We start from the raw sequence: 18,343 nt of genomic DNA on the forward strand, positions 1-18,343 counted from the left end.
TATCGTTTGTCTAAAAAAGAAATAAAATGCCAAACTAAAGCCAGCAATGCACTAAATGCACTGACCTGCACCAAGCCTGGGCTACAAGCTAAAAAGCAGCTTATTATAATTAAAGACACAGACTGTATCACCACGTTATCTCCATTCATGGGATTCATGTTGAATCAGTGTGCCTTCCAGCCATAAACTAAGCATGTTTGTGCTATTTTAAGACCCGGCCCCTCTTCCATCCAAGCTTTCTCTGGGCTCTCCTCCAACCCAAGAGAGAGGCCCACCTTCTGGTTATCTTACCTGACCATGAGCCCTCCACCCTTAGCCTGCTGGTTCCCAATCTGTTCAGTATCCGCCCATCCCAGCTGGGCCTGGACTCCCACTGGCACCACACGTATGTAGAACTCAAAAGGCCAGTCAAAAAAGGGGCTAAAGATAGTATCCCTGCTGGTACAGCCATTAATATTACTCTAACAGCAGGCACACTGCTTCACGGAAGTAAAGAGAGGAGGCTAGTATCATTTATAAATACAACAAATACGAACTTATTTGGACTTCATATAAAACCAGACAATGTGGTCTTCTCGAAGAACTTCATGGTTATACATTTAATTTAATAGAAATTTTACAAGTGAAATTTCAAGGTGCAAAATCTTTTAAATATTATTTTAGGTGTAACTTCATGTCTTTACTGCTTTGATCTTCTTGCTGGAGATTTTTGTTCATTTGTTTGTTTCTGTATTTGTGCTACTTTTACATAATGAATCAATTAATCTATAAACCTGCCTAATTAACTGGGGTTAGAAGACATCAAACACAAAATCTGCTCATTTACAGTTCATTAATAGATATTTTTAGAACATAATTTTTCCCCTTTATTTTTCTGGTCCGTCTCTCCTAAAGCTGATACGCCATTTTTCAAGATTCTTTCTAAGATTTGTTTTCTATTTATTTTAAACTAAAAGTTTCTGCATTCACAAGACAATTTCATTAATAAGTCCTTACAAGGAATACGCAACATGCAAGTCGTGCTCCACTTCTTCTCTCTATTTGTGTATGTGCATTAGCGAGCGTGTGTGTGTGTGTGTGTGTGTGTTATGTGGGAGTGATGTGTCAGAAGTGATGCTCTCATGGTCTCGGCAGTGCTTGCCTCTGTCCCGGCCCGTTTGTCCAGTCATGCAAAATAACAGCATTAGGAAAGTGTGAGATTTGTTGCATCACATAAAATTTTCTCCTGCCTACAGACTGCTCATTTACTCCACATGAGCAGAACACTTTATTTTCCTCCAGGCAGAAGTTTGTACCTCAAAATTACATTTAGTGCTCTATAAATATACTGTATGCACTTCATCACGTGCATTTTAATGAATGCACTACATACACTTTAAAAGTGAGCTGGCTAGAAACCGGCTTTTTGTCATTAAAAAAATACCACAGTACAAAGACGAGTACTAAATGTAATTTTAGAACATTGCCGTAAAAATACTCCATAAACCATTTTAAAGTCAACATGAAGTAAATATCAAAAACCTGTTTTCTGGGGGATAATTTTAAAACTGTACTACAAAAACTGTCTGGGTAAAATATCACGCTGTACACGACATCAGTATGTTGCACTTTCCTGGACATAATTTCACAGCCTCAAAGCTAGAGACTCTTTTGACAAAAGGACAAGGATCCATTCTCAGCCATACAGGGGCTCTGCAAAACTATAAAAACAAAATAATTAGGGAGAAATTATCAGGAAACAAACGTTTACTTGTTCATAAGCAGCTTAGTGTAATAATTAATTAATTCTGATTGAAAGAGCTGTGTAGTGCTGCCCTGTGCCCTGCAGAAGGCATCACAGCGACACACAAACCACAAAGCTTAGCCTCTACGTGACGCTGGGCGCTTACTCTATTAGTTTAATGAGCAAAATATTTTGGATTTAAAGGACCTGAGATTGTTTGCAGTGCATAAATCCAGAAAATGGGTTAAAAGGGAAGACGTGTCCAAAAAACCAAAACAGTTCTCTGTGTTGCTTTTAGTGTAGGAGGCATGGCACATCCTGATCCTGTCGCAGGTCACGAGCAAGCACGTTGCATGCCGCCGCAGCCTAACGTGTCAGCAATCACATACATGTGCGTGCTGTTGTCTCCGCTGCCCTCAGACTCTGATTATGAAGTATGTGAAATAACTCTGCAGAATGTAACTAACAGATGTTTGCACCACATCCTCTTTCTCCTTTTTCTCCTCATGCATTTGCCCTTCTCTTCTCACAATCTGTCCGCTCTTCCACGTCCCAACTTCACCTCCTCTACTTCTCCGTTCATTTTATCATTTATTTCTCTCCTTTCCTACTCCGACCCACCCCTTCCTCACTTTTCTTGATTCTCCCTGCTACCTGGACTGCATGCCACAAAGGAGGACAAAGTGGTTAGCATCCTTTTTTCTTTTGTTTTTTTCTGCTTTCTCTATGTGCTGTGAACGTGACGTCTGTACTACTCGAAGGTAAAGGAAGGAAATGCTGGCTGCGTTTAGATCTGGAGCTGATTTCTATCCTGGAAATATGATGCAAAACCAAATAAGTTCAGTTTCTTACACATTGGTGTCATCTGTCATTTAAAAAACAAGAAAACAGCAGTATCAGATGCAAGAGAGCAAGCTATTGGGTTGGAACGTAGCCAGTATTTGCACAAATCCGCTTGTGGATTACTGACTTAACTGAACAAAGGGAGTCTCTGAAAGTTCATATAGTTTGGTTATTTCTCTGAGCCTTTACTGTACCATCCAGGGTGGAGACACCTGGAACTGTTGTCTCCTCAGTGGTTACTCTCTCCGTATAAATCCTGACTAACTCTGTTTCCATTGTCTGTCTCCTCCCCCTGCAAAGTGTCTCATAGTGAAGGACAGGGTAAGACTTGCTGGACAATCCATGGATTTTGCTGCATGGGTCACAACTATTGTCCCCTCCTCCCACACACGGGTCTGTGCTCATTCGCAGTTTCAGAAGAGGATTTCAGACCCGCCATCGGTTTTAAGAGTTCCTAGAGGAGCTGGCTGGTGACCCCGTATTAGCACTCTAATTCTGAGAATGAACGCAGACCCTGAAAAGTAACTGACAGGCAGAGCGAGCATGAGCCATGACATAGGCTGTCTGCAGGGGCGTCTGAGCCATCCTGAGCCATCCTGAGCCATCCTGACCCCTCTTCCTATGGCTGTAGGCATGGCTGTGCTGTGAAGGGGAGGAATAAATATTTAGATAAAACAAAAAGGGGGTCTGGGAGATTGGCATTTCAACTGGCATGCATATAAGAATGCGAGAAAGACCTTTTATCTGCATAATGAATGCACACTCATGCCTGTGCATGCTTTCCCTGCCTGTGTGTTTGAGACCAGACCAGCCTTGCCATGGGGAGACGGGAAGGGCCCAGGTATATTTATATATTTATATGTATGTGTATGTTCCAGTTTGTCCTCTTACCACTTCCTGTTAATGCTTGGTCACTGCAAACTGCTGCCAAAGTGTTGTTACTGCCGAGAAATTCAGAAAGTCAAAGCCAGTGAGTTTCAGTTTTTTGATGTTGCACCTTCCTCATATAGAACTGAAGAGGATTCATTGTTTTACAGTTTAAAGCCTGAATAGAAATCAAGAGAGGTGACCCCAACAGCTGCGGAAATAGGACTATAAATCATAAATCTTATGGCGCTTAAAAATGGCCAGTCTTCTCGAGCACCTCTGGGCTGTAGACGTGCAGCAGAAACAGCCATCTGTCTGCAGGACATGATACACGATACCTATGATTATTATAGTCTGAAACTTGAAATAAAAAGGCAGGATGACTTAGTTTTAAACAGTCCCCAGGTTGATACGGAAACCACAGCGAGCTCTGCAGTGTGATAAGAAGCTGGTGTGTGTTTCATGGCCCTCTCTTTGAAGCTGCCCTGCTTTTGCTGGTGCTATAGCTTGTTAATGGCTGAGTGTTTGTTTGTGTGTGTTTAATGTCAGCTCCAGATGGCTTCCAGAAACTGAACTAACTGCTGACAATCTGTCTGCTTTGTAGAGGCGCACTGCCTCCCAGTGGAGAACAGACAGGCTCCTAACACAGACACCTGACATCTTCCAGTGCCAATGAAAAATGCATTTCGAGCCACGTTAAGGCTTTTCCAAACTATTATATGCACTCTTCATTGTTCGTTTTTCTCTGATCTGGTTGCAGCTGTTGTGTGCGTACATATTTGTAAGCATTCAGTGAGTTCGTGACCTGCGAGCTACTATTAACACATTCAAACTCCTACACACCGATACTACCAGTGCTAAATCTTTGTCTCTCAGTGCGTCGTGCTCACACTGCTTTTTACCAGAAGGGCGGAAGCACTGCATAATCTCCATCATGTTTCTCAGTATAGGCGACTAACCTGCTGCTCTCTCTGCACACTTCACTCCTCTCCTCTCATACACGACTCAATCTGCAGCCTGTGTAACACGCGCGCTTTCTCCCTGCTTTAATTGTCTCAGTTTATGCCTTTTCTCTTTTCCTGCTGATACACCGACACAAATCTGTACACCCTTTTTTTAGATATAAAACAGTTTATCAGGCAGGAAGGTTTGACACACATCCTGGATTTGAAAGCTGATGGCTATGTCCATCATGCACACTGTGCAGCTCTAATGACTTCCTTGACTGGATACGTCAGTGTCAACAATCTGAAAACGCGCCTTTAATGCTTAAAGTGATTTGTTTCAGCTCCTATTATTATCATCCTCGCTGGAAATTGAAGGCCCACGTAAACAATTCAAAGAGTTTCTTGGACACACTTTGTGTGGCTGCTTCTACTGCTGAGTTCAAAGAGTCCAACTGGGCAAGAAACAAGAGCAATCAGCAAGCAGTCAGATTTTAAACAAACCTCAGGGTTAAAAGAGGACCTCTTGTTCTTTTCCTATTTTCTGCTCCTATTAAACATGGTTGGGTTTCACGCAGTGAGGTCGCTCCTCATAAATCAAGCACAGAGATATAAGATCTTCAACCAACAGAGAAATCGAGTTAACTTTGCTGGACTTTACTGTGAGAAAAATAGCAGATCAAACAGAGTTTAATCAGAAGAATGATGTGAAAATCAGATAAACGACTGACAGGAGCCAGAAAAAAGTAAACATTTTGCTACATTTCATATCCAAAATGTGAAATCCAAATCTCTCTCTCCTCTATGTTTGCTTAATTAAGATCTCAGAATGGCTCCAACATGAAAAAGTTTTTTTCTACTCTTCTGGATGTGTGACATCAGCGATAGCAGGTCTCCTTATATGGTCATCTGAAGGGACCGGTGGGGTTGTGTATTAATGCTGTGCAGAACTTTGTAGATCCATTGTGTACATGTTGTAGTTGTGTTGTTGGTGGACCTCTAACTTAGCCTGTGCTGTGGAGAAGACAAAATAAATGCACACAAAGAACTTGTGAAGTGAAGTGAAACCAACTGCCAACTGCAGCCATTACCTGTGCTTCCGGTGGGCTTTTTGGAGGATTTTTGGTTCTTATGTTGTTTTGTTGATTTCCCCCCCTCTCTTACATACGTAGAGCATCATCGCCATTAATGTCAGGCTCTGTGTTGATGGGGGTTTTTTCAAGGAAGGCACACAAGGACTTCTGTGTTGGCTACGTACCCATAATCTTTCCCTTTACTTAAACAAAGTTGTATATAAGCTGATTACAAATGCAGAACATTAGTTCAGCTGTGGCTGTGAGCACAGGAACCCGCTGGTCTTTAGTTTGCAAGATCCAACCAATCAGTAGAAAGTTGCCTTAAACTGGAATTGAAGGGCTGCACCGAGGCCAAGTATGAGACAAACAAGGATTGTTCTTAACTGTAAATCAAGCAAAGCTAGTGCGGTAGAAGAATAAACATATGCACTGGAAATGAGGACAACAGGAATGCTTGGTGAGCACATGCAAGGTTTTTTGGTCACTCCAATAACAATGTCAGCCATAGAAAATATTCCCGTTGTTACACTACTGGTTTGCATCACTGTCTTCTCTAATGCAATTAAAAAATGCACTTTGTCCACAGACACTGCTGCGTTTAGTGCACAAAACACTTTCATCTTTTTCATTTAAAATGTTGTTAAACTGGTGAGAAATGTATGTTGGGTTTTTTTCCCAAACGTGCGTGAGAGGAAACGTGACCACATTGTGTAATTTTGCTTAATCTTATGTGGTTTTAAAAGCTCTTTTTAGCGTGGTGATGTAGAGCGTGGTGAGAAAGGCATTTCAAGATCGGAAGTGGAAAACTGGTGTGGATTTACAGCCACGCCACCTTTGCTTTTTCCTTCAGTCTTCCTCACCACAGAGTGGGTCTGGCCTGCTTACAGACTTGATCTACAGCCTTATTAGTGGAAATGGAGCATTATGTCTTCGCCGGTCATCGTTCTTCTCACCATTCACGATTTACCATTCCCCGTGAATGATGGCAGTTTACACTCAGCACCGCCTCGTATGTCATCCTGTCGAGGCATGTGTTTGTGTTGAAGGCGGGGTCGCTGCGCACACTGAAAGCCCACTGCGTCTCCCCACTGATCTGCCATCCCCAAGGCTCCCATCTATTCTGCCCATTTAAGGAAAGCTGATGTTCGCGCGGTTCAGGCCTAAATGAATGCTGTTCTCGTCAAATGCTGCTGCCGCCGCCGCCGCCGGCCAAGCTGCTGCAGCGATGCACGCCTTTCCCGTTTTGTCAGCAGATGGGCGTCCCAGACGCCGGGGGTGGGAAAAGAAGAGGGTGGGGGTGGAGAATTAGAGACATAAGAGTGACAGGTGTGCCGTGTCTTCATTTGTCAAGTCAGCCAGGTGTGTCAGCCAGGCGAGAAAGTGAGGAGAGATTAGAAAGAAAAGAAAGAACATGGAAAGAGAAAAGCCAAGAGAAAGGGAAAGAGGGGAAATTAAACCAACAGAGAGGAAAGACGAGAAAGGTGGAGGAGGGAAGAAAGATTTATTGATAAGAAATAAGGAATGGAAATTGGAAAGGAAAAGAAAAATGCAAAAGAAGAGGGGAGAAAGAGGAATGAGGGGAGAAACCAATGAGAGGAGAGAAGGGCTGAGGAATAATAGGAAAGAGGAAACAGAAGTCAAAGCTTTGAGAAGAGAGGGAAGGAAAACAGAGGGCTGGGTGGAGGTATGAAGGGTAAAATACAAAAGACATTTGTAGAAAGAAAATAAGGAAAAAATTGGGATACACATCAAGAAAAGGAAATATGAAAGGGGAGGATAAAAACTAAGAACAAGGAAACCAGGAAAAGGGAATAAAAATGGAAATAAAAAGAGCAGAACCAATGAAGCCAAGAAAGGTTAGAATGGGAAAGAGATCAAATTCAATGAATAGCAAGGAAAGAAATAGAAAAAGAGAAACATGAGTGTTGTAAATAAGGAGGCAAAAGAAAGAAAGGATAAAACAAATGTGATGGAAAGCCGAACTAAAGGTTAAAAGAGGAAAGAAACAGAAGAAATGAACAGGAGAGATGAGACCATGATCACGTTCTTTTGAATCCTGCCAAAGCTGCAGTCAGGTTATCTGTCAGGTGACAATTTTATCTTTTTAATTTTTGTTGTTATTGCCTTTTAGCACTAAACACACACACACACACACACACACACACACACACACACACACACACACACACACACACTGCTTTGTAGCCCTTTCCCTCACTGGCTTGTCTGTGTGATTTGGTTACCATGGAGAAGCACATTTTTAGGCAGAAGGAGGTTGACATTATTACACGACAGAAACAACAACACTGCCTACACACGCACACACACACACACACACGCACACACCTCGCCTACAGGCAGTCGCCCACGCCACACTCTTCCAGGCATGAAGGTTTGAGAAGCGTCCTACATACAAGTCCTGTAATGCACATCTGCACAGACACGTCCTCACTCCGCGGCATCCAGTCAAGCTGCGACATGAACCCGTGGTGACACCAGAGTGGGCTGCGTATGGACGGAGAGAGCTGATTGGAGGGTCTCACATCATGCTGTGTCTCTCTCACGCACACTCATTATCGGGTGTATGTATATATCTATGCAATGACACACCAGCATATACACACTGACACACTAATTCCCCTTACGACATGCTTCAGGCTATCTAGGAACACAGAGTGCAATCACTCCAGTAAAGGATTAAATGTATTACATCCCCTTTGTGTGTGTTTGTGTGTGTGTTTGTTTGTGCGTGTGTTCCTATAAATTCTTTATTGTTTACTACCCTCCCCCATCCATGGTGCAAGGTTTGAAGCATACACAGAGGTGTGCTTTGATAAATGTCTCTCTCTGGATCCAGAGCACACTGACACACGTCTTCTGTATGATGATCTAATTTCAGGATAAAGCTTGGGGATGAAAGTGGCAACAACTTGCGAAGCAACGCACACTGCAGATGGTGCTGAATGAAGCTCAATAAGTGCTGAAAATGCTCTGTCCTGATTGGGGTTGGGTGGTATCTATTTTTTTTATGCCTTCATGATTTACTGAAATTTTACTGTGGTATGCATTAGGTTATAAAATAATAATGTGTTTTCAAAAAAGAAAAATGAAATCAAAAATAAAAGCAAGACTGTATACTTCCACTGAGGATAAAAAACCAACTCTCTCCACAACAGGACGAACTGAGTCTCTCAATCCAGGGACATTTTTATCTGTGTTTGTCGTTTGTGATGTTAACAGTAACAGTTTTTGCTGTGTCAGACTTTACAATGATGTTTGTGGCTTTTTGCGCTTAGCAGTCATGATGTAGAATGAATGGAGGAAGTGGAAGGGGCTGAGAACACAGCCGTGTAGTGCATCCATCTCAATGTTAGTCGACTCTTATGAGCTGGAGAAGGCCTAGCCCATTATTGTAAGGGCAGTCCTGGTCTGCATTACTGATGTAGAAGCTCCAACTGTCAAGGGAGACAGAACGATGGAGGCAGGATGTGAGAGCCATGATAGGGGGTCCAATAAAAGTCTATATTCTGTCTTCACCTGTTTGACTGTCTAGCGTGCACGTTGAAGTCTTCAGGTGATCGGATGTCAAGGCTGGGGTTCATGCACAGAGACCTTGTCATGGATCATCCTGTCAAGGGGGGCCTGAGGCCAGAACATGGGAGTGGACCCAAATGCAGACACCAAACGGAAAAGCCATAAGATATTAGTAAACTTTATTGCGAACACAGAGATTAGAAATGACACGACGAGGGTACGTAGTGCAGAGTCTCTGACATGGAGGCACTGGGAAAGAGGGCGTCTGTAGTTCTGAGAATGAGGAGTTAATGCAAGGAGGAGAGAGGAATATTGATTCTGCGGGCTTGCTTACAGGTGGATGTCGTGAGGCTCTGGGTAAGGCAACCAAGTGAGCGTCCGAGAACTAACTGCCGCAGGAATGAGGACACATTCAATCTCTTATATTTAGTGATGCAACGTGGAGCAAGTTCACGGGAAAGCGATTTCAGAGGAATGTCATAGCGGTGAGCCATACCTTTTGTTTTGGCTCATACCTGGGAGCAGGCATTAGATCTTAATCGTTCTGTGTAGCGGCACTGACGATCCTCCCTGGTCCAAGTCCAGATGCATTGGACTTGGACCAGATTAAACCGCGAGGTCAGTCTCGACTTATGGGAACAGGAGAGGTCAGTAACCTAGGGAGGCTTCAAAGGGCAAAAGACCAGTTGCAGATGAGGTAAGTGAGTTCTGTGCGTACTCTACTCAAGGAAGATGTGAAGACCAGGTTGCTGGGTTTTGTGTAGTGATGCAGCAGAGAGCTGATTCCAGAGCCTCTCGGTTTGGCCATTGGACTGAGGATGGTACTCAGAAAATGGAGGCTGACCATGGCAGTGCAGAGCAGAAAGCTTTCCAAACCTGTGAATCTTCATAGGAATGCTGTGGAGTCTAAAAAACATGATCAACAGGAAGCTTGGCAGTCTCTTAGGCAAAAGGCAGTTTATCTAGAGCAATCAAATGAGCTGATTTGGAAAATCTGTCTATTATGGAACAAATAACTGTTTTCCAGGAAGATGCAGGTAAACTGGTGACAAAATCTAGTGGAATGGATGACCATGATCTGTGAGAGGGTATCAGTGGTTGGAGCAATCATAACAATCATTGTCTTCATGCATGCTCAATCATCCAGGTAAGGAAATCTCAAAAGGTTGATTCTGTTCATCTGGACATTTTCAGTTGGAGAAACGTTTCGTCACTCATCCAAGTGACTTCTTCAGTCTCAGCTGACTGCAGGTTTCCCCAACAGGGGGAACTGGCAGGACAAGGCATCAGGCTTGATATTCCTGGAACCTGGACAATATGAGACTGAGAAATTAAAGTGACCAAAGAGCAGAGACTAACGGGCTTGGCAGATGTTAAGTCTTTTAGCAGTTCTTAGATAGGTTACATTTTTGTGGTCTGGCCAAACAGTGAAAGGTTGCTCAGTTCCTTCAAGCAGGTCCCGCCATTCTTCTAGAGCCAATTGACTGCTAACAGCTCCTGGTCACCCACATTATAATTTCACATCATAGGAGTAAGGCAATGCAAGAAGGCACAGGGTTAGAGCTTACCTTGGGGCCCCGAATGTTGACAGTATGACCCCCAACTCCAGAATCTGATCTACCGCTTTACTGAATGGCTGTGAGGTGTCAGGGTAGACTGAAATGGGCGCAAAGGTGAACAACTGTTTTAGCGTAACAAAAGGTGGAGGTGAGGTGAGTTAGCGGTGCGCTACCTGGCTGTAATTCAGAATGAAATATTGGTAGAAATTGGGAATACCAAGGAACCAAGGCGGGGTGTAGAGACTCTTCAAGGAGACCAGGGTCCAGGTAATTGAGCTGCAGGAGAGTGAAGCAGGGACTTGACAAGGAAATTGGAGACACAAGGAAATTACAGAGCATGAACACAAAAACAAGAAACAATGAGGCGTGGTTACCACCATGAGGTAGCTGACGAACTGGCCGGAGAATAGATGGCTGCGCTGGTCTTAAATATAGCCTCGCTGGTGAGTAGGGCAGGTGAGGAACCAGGGCTGCGCCCAGACAAACAGGACGGCAATGTGAAAATACCAGATCCACTCATTCGGATCCTGACACATCCATGGCTTTTGGTTTTTATTTTTTTAAGATGGACCAACATCGTTTTTGCATTTTTTGATGAAGTCACTGATGTTTCTATTCAGAGACGTAAACATCTACCAGAACGGTCCTGCAGGTTGGCATTGGATTTTTTAGAAACCATCATTTTGTTTTGTTTAACTTTTGTTCAAAACTTCTAACACAGTGAAATGATCCAGCTCCCCAGACGGGGACGATCTTACCCGGCATGTGCAGAGTAAGTTTAAGCACTTCAGCTCATTTCTGGTTGAAAAAAGTAAAGATTACAGTTGGCGCCTTACCAAAAAAAGCTGGGATGTAGGTGATCTGAAGAAAGATTGCCACAGTGCCATCACAATTAAAAGTTGGTTTAACATTTGGTATCAAAATAATAAGATTTGGCCATTTGGCAGATGTTTGTTGGGTTAAATGTTACACATCATGCACATTAAGGAGGGGAGGCATGGTGCACTATAGGTTAAAAGCTATGAATTGTGAGCTGGCATTGTCAGCTGATGATGAGTTGTATAAGGGTGATGGGATTACTGGGCACTGCTAATCTGATGCCCCTCCGCTGAGGTGGAGAAAGACACAGAGAGAAAGAGACTGTAGTGTGTTGCTGGGCGGCTGCCCGACAGCTGTGGGCCGTGCGGGCAGCTGATTTACTTTAGATTAGTCTGGACATGCGCCAACTAGGATTCAATCAGGCCATGATGAATGTGCTTTGGCTCACTGAGAGCTAACTGCTAAACTGACTGCTAACAGCACACCTCACTGCCTGTCAAGGAGGGGTAACATTTTGGGGCTTTCCAAAGGTCCCAGAGGTGTTTTGTTTTCACTTTGTGCCAAGGCTCTGCGACGTAATACAAAGGACCACTGTGTTTCCTCTCTGCGGTGGATTTATTCTTCGCAAAATAAACCGGCGGGATTATAAATACGGAGGGAGATAAATCCTGTTTTTTTTCGTGCTGTTGAAGTGAGGTGATATTCTGTAGCCATGGCTACATGTGAGTATTTGATGTTGTCTGTGGGTTTGATTTAGATGATAAAGACTGGGATTTAATCATTTTTATCTTAAATCGGTGTAATCGTCACTCTTAATTTGTAGCTGGTTTTAACAGTTGTAAGAATGATGGCCTCATGGAGCAAAAATGTTTGAACTTTCATGTGACACAGTTAGAAATCACAGTTCTATGTGCTCTGTATCTCTATTATTGTCTGGCCTTATAACTCCTATATTAGATCTTTTGTTATATTATCTTCTTCAATCCAGAAAAATATGCATCTTAATAAAGAAGAACGCTGCAGTACCCATGAAGGTGTAACAGTTCTGTAGATGAGATCATGATGTCCACGTGGAGCCGCTGAAGCCCGCTTAGTCTGTTTTTTTCCCCCTTTCAGTTCTTGCTTTTAAATTAATCAGCAAACTGAGGTATGCTTCTAAATTCAAATCATAAAAATATTATCGATAAAATTAGAGCTGTTTTAGAGGAAAGCATGATCTTTTACGGGACCGTCTGACCACAGCCTCCAACAAGCTGTGTTTACAGAAAATAGATCAAACAGCAGAGTTTATCACATCATGGTGCTCTTTAATATTTTATTTGTTTTTGCAAAGGATGGAAAGAAGCAAGTATGGGACTGGCATTTTTTTTATATTAGAGTTGGGTGTTTGTTGATACACAAGCAAGACTCTTAATGTCTATGAAAAACTGATTCTGCTCCAGCAAAGTTAAAAGCACATTAAAGTTCACCTGCGTTGTACAGATGTTTTAATGCTGCAGATTTGGCCTCCTGACATCAAGCAGGTCACCCACAACCCATCTGGAGTTAGGGGTAGGGTTTGGATAAAGTTAGAATCCACCTATTTTTATGGAATTATGGAAAGTTAGATGCTAAGAAAGTTTCTGAAAATGTACCTTTTAAGCATGTTGCCCATCCGTCAAACTAAAAAAAAAAACCATTTCAGTGCTAAGCCCAGATGTGTTGCTGGTGACCTGGTGGATGTTCAGAGGTGACTTGAAATGAGTTTGCCAAAATCTTCTTCCCTTTCGACCTTTCCAGGTAATGTGGGTATGCAACCAGTGCCGTAAGCAACAGGAGATTCTCACCAAATCAGGAGAATGGTTTTCGGGGTCAGGGGTGCGGCCCGGGAGCCTGGGCACCTCTTTAAACAATCCAGCCACGGGAGGTGAGGCCCAACGGGACAGGAAGCTACTCCGCTCCAGGTCCCAAGCCCCACCGTCCAGCACCAACGCCAACACAGGGCCACCAGACGGGACACATCCGCCCGGCGGTGTCACTGCTCTCAAGGGTGCTGACACCATGCCTGGCTCTCGCTCTCAAAGTGAACCCCCAAGAGAAAAGTGAGATTCCTCTTTATTTACAACCTTTGCCTCTTTTCATTTTTAACATAGGAATTGGTGAAAGCTAGCAGTACTGCAGGATTCAGTTTTCATGGTATATTAATTTGCTGAAGCCCTTGTTGTGTTTTTTAATCCGCTATGTAGCTCTGAGTCTGCAGTAGCTTAACCAGAGAAGAAGGTAGGTCACAGGCAGGTCTTGAGAGGTCTTTGACTCAATCCCTTTGTTTTAATTCTTTGGGTGTGTTAGGTAAGAATTCATAGCTGTCTCATCCTGGTTAGTAGTTTTTTAATCTGTTGATAGCCCTTCGTGACTGAACTAAGAAGATTTTGAAAATAAAAAAAGAAAGAATATATAAAAAGCACAAAATATTTCTGTCAAAAAGCATGCAAAGAATGCTCCTGTGTTTGTATTTGCTTTTATAAAATAACCTAATTTCTTTTCTCATTTAGGAAAAGGCCAGTTTCTTTCCATGAGCAAAACGGTAAGGGAGGCATGGGACGTGGTTCTGCCCGGAGACCAGCAGACAAGTTGCATTCACAGTCATCTCTGGACGAGCGGATGGGTCCCGGAGACAGAGGAGAGAGACGGTTAGGAGATGGAAGGCGGCTGGAAAAGATCCACTCTCAGGACTACGAGGACGGGGATGAAAACCTGGGTCGTTCAGAAACACACCGCAGGCGTCCAGAGGATGAGGAGAAGAGGGAACGGCAGCGGCGCGAGGAGGAGTTTCAGAACCGCTATCGCAGTGACCCCAACTTGGCAAGATACCCAGTCAAACCACAGAAGGAGGAGCAGGAGATGCGCATGCACGCCAAGGTGTCGAAGGTGCGGCATGAGCGACGACACAGTGATCTTGCAATAAATGAGGTCGGACTGGGGCCTGGTGAAGGGGGTGGGGGTGGAGGCAGCACAGGAGAGGTGCCGGAAAACCGTCTTGCCAGGAGGGGTGGAGGTGGGGAAGGAGACCGCAAGGCCCTCATGGAGAATCACAGGGCCTACTCCGCAGATAGGACCGTGGGGGTTGTAGGTGGGGCTCCCCCTGCCAGTGGAGGGGGAAGATCAGGGTCCCAACTTGGGGGACCTGTGCCTTCAGACTGGGGTCCAAACAACAGTCGCCTGGAGCATGGACCCCAAGATGGAACGCGGACATCAAGAGAGAAGGGTGGGGTGGATAACCTGCTGAGGAAGGACTCTCAGGGCTCGGACCAGTCGGAGTCTTTGCGGCCACCCCCTCCACAGTCATACAAGGGCAAGCGCGGAGTCAACAAGAGGCAGATGTCCATCAGCAGCTCAGAGGAGGAGGGCGGCTCCACGCCCGAGTACACCAGCTGTGAGGACGTGGACATGGAAAGTGTCAGCGAGAAAGGTCAGTCAGGCAGATGTGCTTACTAAGCTGAACCTCTCCTTACACCGTTAGCCACCATCCATTTCTGTACATTAGAAACTTTTCCTTACTTGTTGAGGCTTCTTTTTCACTCACGAGTCTTCTCATTATATTTTGCTAATGATCTCTGGCTGGTCTTATCTAGACCACACGTTCATACTTTGTTTCCTCATGTAGTCCTCATTCTGTGTAAATGAAACACACAGGACTTTAATGTGGTCTCTCCTGTATTGTCATCATTGTCAAGAACCATGCCGACACTGTGTGCCCGGCGTGCTCTGAGCAAGATTAGAGTCACAGCAGATCTGATGACTAATTGAAATCTGATCTGCTGCTAATACTCTGGGGGACAGACAGATCAATAGACCGGACAAGAGATCTGCCACAGTTTTTAACCACTGTTGATCAGATATAAGGGAAAATAAAAACATAATCTCACACTTCATAGATATATTTTCCACTGCATTCTGCATTGGTAGTGGAATTACAAACAATGTGAGAAAAGCCAGATATATTTTGACCCCCAAGATTACTCTAAAACCAACACTTTCTAGTTTTGGACTGTGAAACTATATGATAAGCGATAGGATAAAGTGCCCACCCAGCATGCAGTGCATTACTATCCCTGTGTGTCATCTACACCTCTGTGCTGTGGCTAAACCCTGCTGCTCTCAGGACAGCTCTCATTTATTTGGAGAGTCCCTGTGATTTAGGCCAGCAGATTTGTGGAATTAGGTCAGTGGCTCGCTGGCTATGTAATGCTTTGCTAACAGCCAGCTGCAACAGCCAACCATGTCCCACCGACTAAATTCAAGCCTGGTTGCAGTTGCACGCTACACGATTTCTGCTATCTTCTTGGCACTTATGGATTTCCCCGCACTAACAGAAATCAAGGGCTGTGCTAAAATAACCCACGCAAGAGTGTTTGGGTTCAGGAGGCAGAGTTACTGCATCAGCTTATCTCTCACTGGTCAGTCCCAGAAGGATGGTGTTCCAGATGTTTTAATCCAGCTTACTATAACTCAGGCACTGGTAATGTGTAGATGGTGTGGATTGGGATTATTAGCTGTTTTAAACACTCTTTAGCTAGCTGGGCCTCAAAACAGGATGTATCCTTTTACTCTCACCATCTCTGGCAATAAGAAAAAGTCACAGGATAATATGTAGCATGCGTTGTGCGATGGAAGGCATTGCATTGTCAGATTAATGCTGGTGTCATCTTAAATTAGACATGGCCAGAGATCTTTTTGGTTTAAGAAATTAGGTGTCATTACATGGATCTGAGATGTAACTAAAAAGTTCTACAGACTGCATCAAATCCCACCAATCAGCACTCATCTTCAAGCTCCTCTTGAAGGCACTTATTTGTCAGCTATTTAGAAGCATTATCACGGAAGCACGAAGGCTCTGCTTCCAAGACATAGATTAACCCATGTGCGTAAACTTTTTTCAGTGGAGGTCTCTTTTGAATGTTCCTCTAAATCTCACATGACTGGAGTCACCAGTCATTTCAATAAAACCGACACGTTCCCAATCCAGGGCTCGTGTCTTACTGTGTGTGTGTCTCTCTCTCTCTCTCTCTCTCTTTCTATATACGTATGTATATATATATATATATATATATATATATATATATATATATATATATATATATATATATATATATATATATATATATATATATGTTTAGTGTAGTCATTTAGGTTGAGCTGAATTGTTTTATTATTATTATTGTATGTCCTTTACCTTACAATATATAGTGGTAACTCTTGTGATCTGGAGATATCTTAAAAAAACAGGGTCCATCCATTCATTTTATTCATTGTTCATGCAATACATGGCCACTAATGCAGTCTAACATGCATGTCAAGAGAACTTGAAAGCAAATGATGCAAAAAGGCTGAGCAGCAGGTTTGATTCAAGAGCATTCTTCCAGTTAAGTGACCGTGCTGTAGCACCACTGTGCCACCCTGGCTCTAATATGTTTCTCCTTATTTTCTGTCATATATACACAGTTACTAAGTCATATGGTGTAGTTTAAAGCCGTATTTGAACTTTGCCCTCAAAAGCTCAGGTGACATTCTGTTATTTTACTTATGCAAAAATATAATGAATGAAACATTTGTTAAATTTTTGCAAAAAGTGATAAAAAAGATAAGATGGGTTTGTGTATCACCATTAGGATCCACGTATAAATATGATGATAATAAAATTCAATTCAACTCTGATGTTGAAGCACTCTATTAACAAATTACCACAGCATTGCTGGTATTAAACCTTTTATGTGTGGTCAAGCCCTATGAGCCAAACGCTCATGTTTCAGAGAGTTATATCAGTTATTGGCTGTATGATGATCCTTAATATGCTCGTCTCAGCCACACAGCTCCGTCTGTGAGTATAGACGTGACACCCGGGCATAAAGCTGCCTCAAAGACAGAAGAGCTAAAAGCTTTTTTCAGACAGTGGCTGCATGAAGGCCCAGTAAAGTATAGGATGCTGTGGCTTTGAGGCTGATATGTTTTCTCTAACTGGCTCAGAGAAAATGACAATGTGAAAGTCCACACAACAGGAAACTAAAACAGACAAATACCAAAGAACGCTGATGTGGATTGGAAGGACTAGGGAGAGAGCTGCTGAAGAAGGGTCAGGTGATAGCGTGGATGCTCACGTGCTCCTCTTAAACAGATGATTTTTCCATATCAGTCAGTTACCAATGAGAGTAAGCCAGGACTGCCTTCAGGACAGTAAGAGGGACTTGGTCAATCTTCAGTTGAGCGGAGCCTCTTTCACTTACATGCTGTGTTTGTCTTAAACAATGATACCTACAAAGAGCTGTTAATAAAGAGCTATCTGCCCAGCTTGCTCATCCACTAAACGGTGGCATCAGCATTTTTCCTCTCGAGTGTTCCAGTTAGCATCACTAAAGTTGCTCAAGTCATTCAGACTTTTTTTTCCTGATTTCTCCATCAACCATGATTGTATAGGCTTCATTTGGTTTCTACTCTTTCCACCAAAAAGTTCTTTTCTCTCCCCCCTGCAGGCATTTTGCAAAAAAACATCACGTGAATTATTCTGCCTGCCCACGTACCTCAAACTGAAGTTACTCAAAGGATTTTAAAATCGCCATCAGATGTTTTCTTGCTGTTGTTTTACTCCTGCTTTGAAACAATGACTGCAAATCTCCCAGGCTCCTCTGTCTTGATGTAGAGCCAGTTAGCTTTCCATCTGTCAGTGTTAATGAGCGCTGGGATACACGGACACTCTTTTGTTTCTCTGTTCAACTTAGCCAGTCTTGGACAGGCCAAGTTGGAGAGAAATGATAATAGTTTGATTATGAATGTTTTTAGCCGTTACTGCTGAATGACATTACTTTAATCCTACATGTAAGTTAAAGGACACACACTAAACTGTGCTGCCCATTTCCAGCTCCATATTTGTATTCTTAAAATCTAGAGTAGCTTTGCATTATTCATGGTTCAGAATAATCCTCATCTATCTTATACTGGGGTGTG

General features: G+C 43.2%; 1 protein-coding gene across 19 annotated transcripts in view; it reads left to right on the forward strand.

The window, feature by feature from the left end:
* Positions 1–18,343, forward strand: part of rims1b (regulating synaptic membrane exocytosis 1b) — a 92,895-nt gene that overhangs the window by 29,599 nt on the left and 44,953 nt on the right. For 17 of the 19 annotated variants that reach the window (XM_086297032.1, XM_086297046.1, XM_086297043.1 and 14 more), the window contains exons 3-5: positions 2,867–2,887; positions 13,145–13,446; positions 13,897–14,813. In XM_086297032.1, the coding sequence (XP_086153158.1) occupies positions 2,867–2,887; positions 13,145–13,446; positions 13,897–14,813 (1,240 nt within the window). Of the gene's footprint in view, positions 1–2,866; positions 2,888–6,758; positions 12,088–13,144; positions 13,447–13,896; positions 14,814–18,343 lie in introns of those variants that run through there. The other 2 variants (XM_086297052.1, XM_086297036.1) reach the window with 2 other exon arrangements.

The sequence above is a fragment of the Aulonocara sp. 'chitande type north' Nkhata Bay genome, linkage group LG6, assembly GCF_057382095.1.
Source record: "Aulonocara sp. 'chitande type north' Nkhata Bay isolate Kocher_YH1m ecotype deep benthic linkage group LG6, A_spYH_male_GT1.1, whole genome shotgun sequence".
NCBI classification, from domain to species: Eukaryota; Metazoa; Chordata; class Actinopteri; order Cichliformes; family Cichlidae; genus Aulonocara; species Aulonocara sp. 'chitande type north' Nkhata Bay.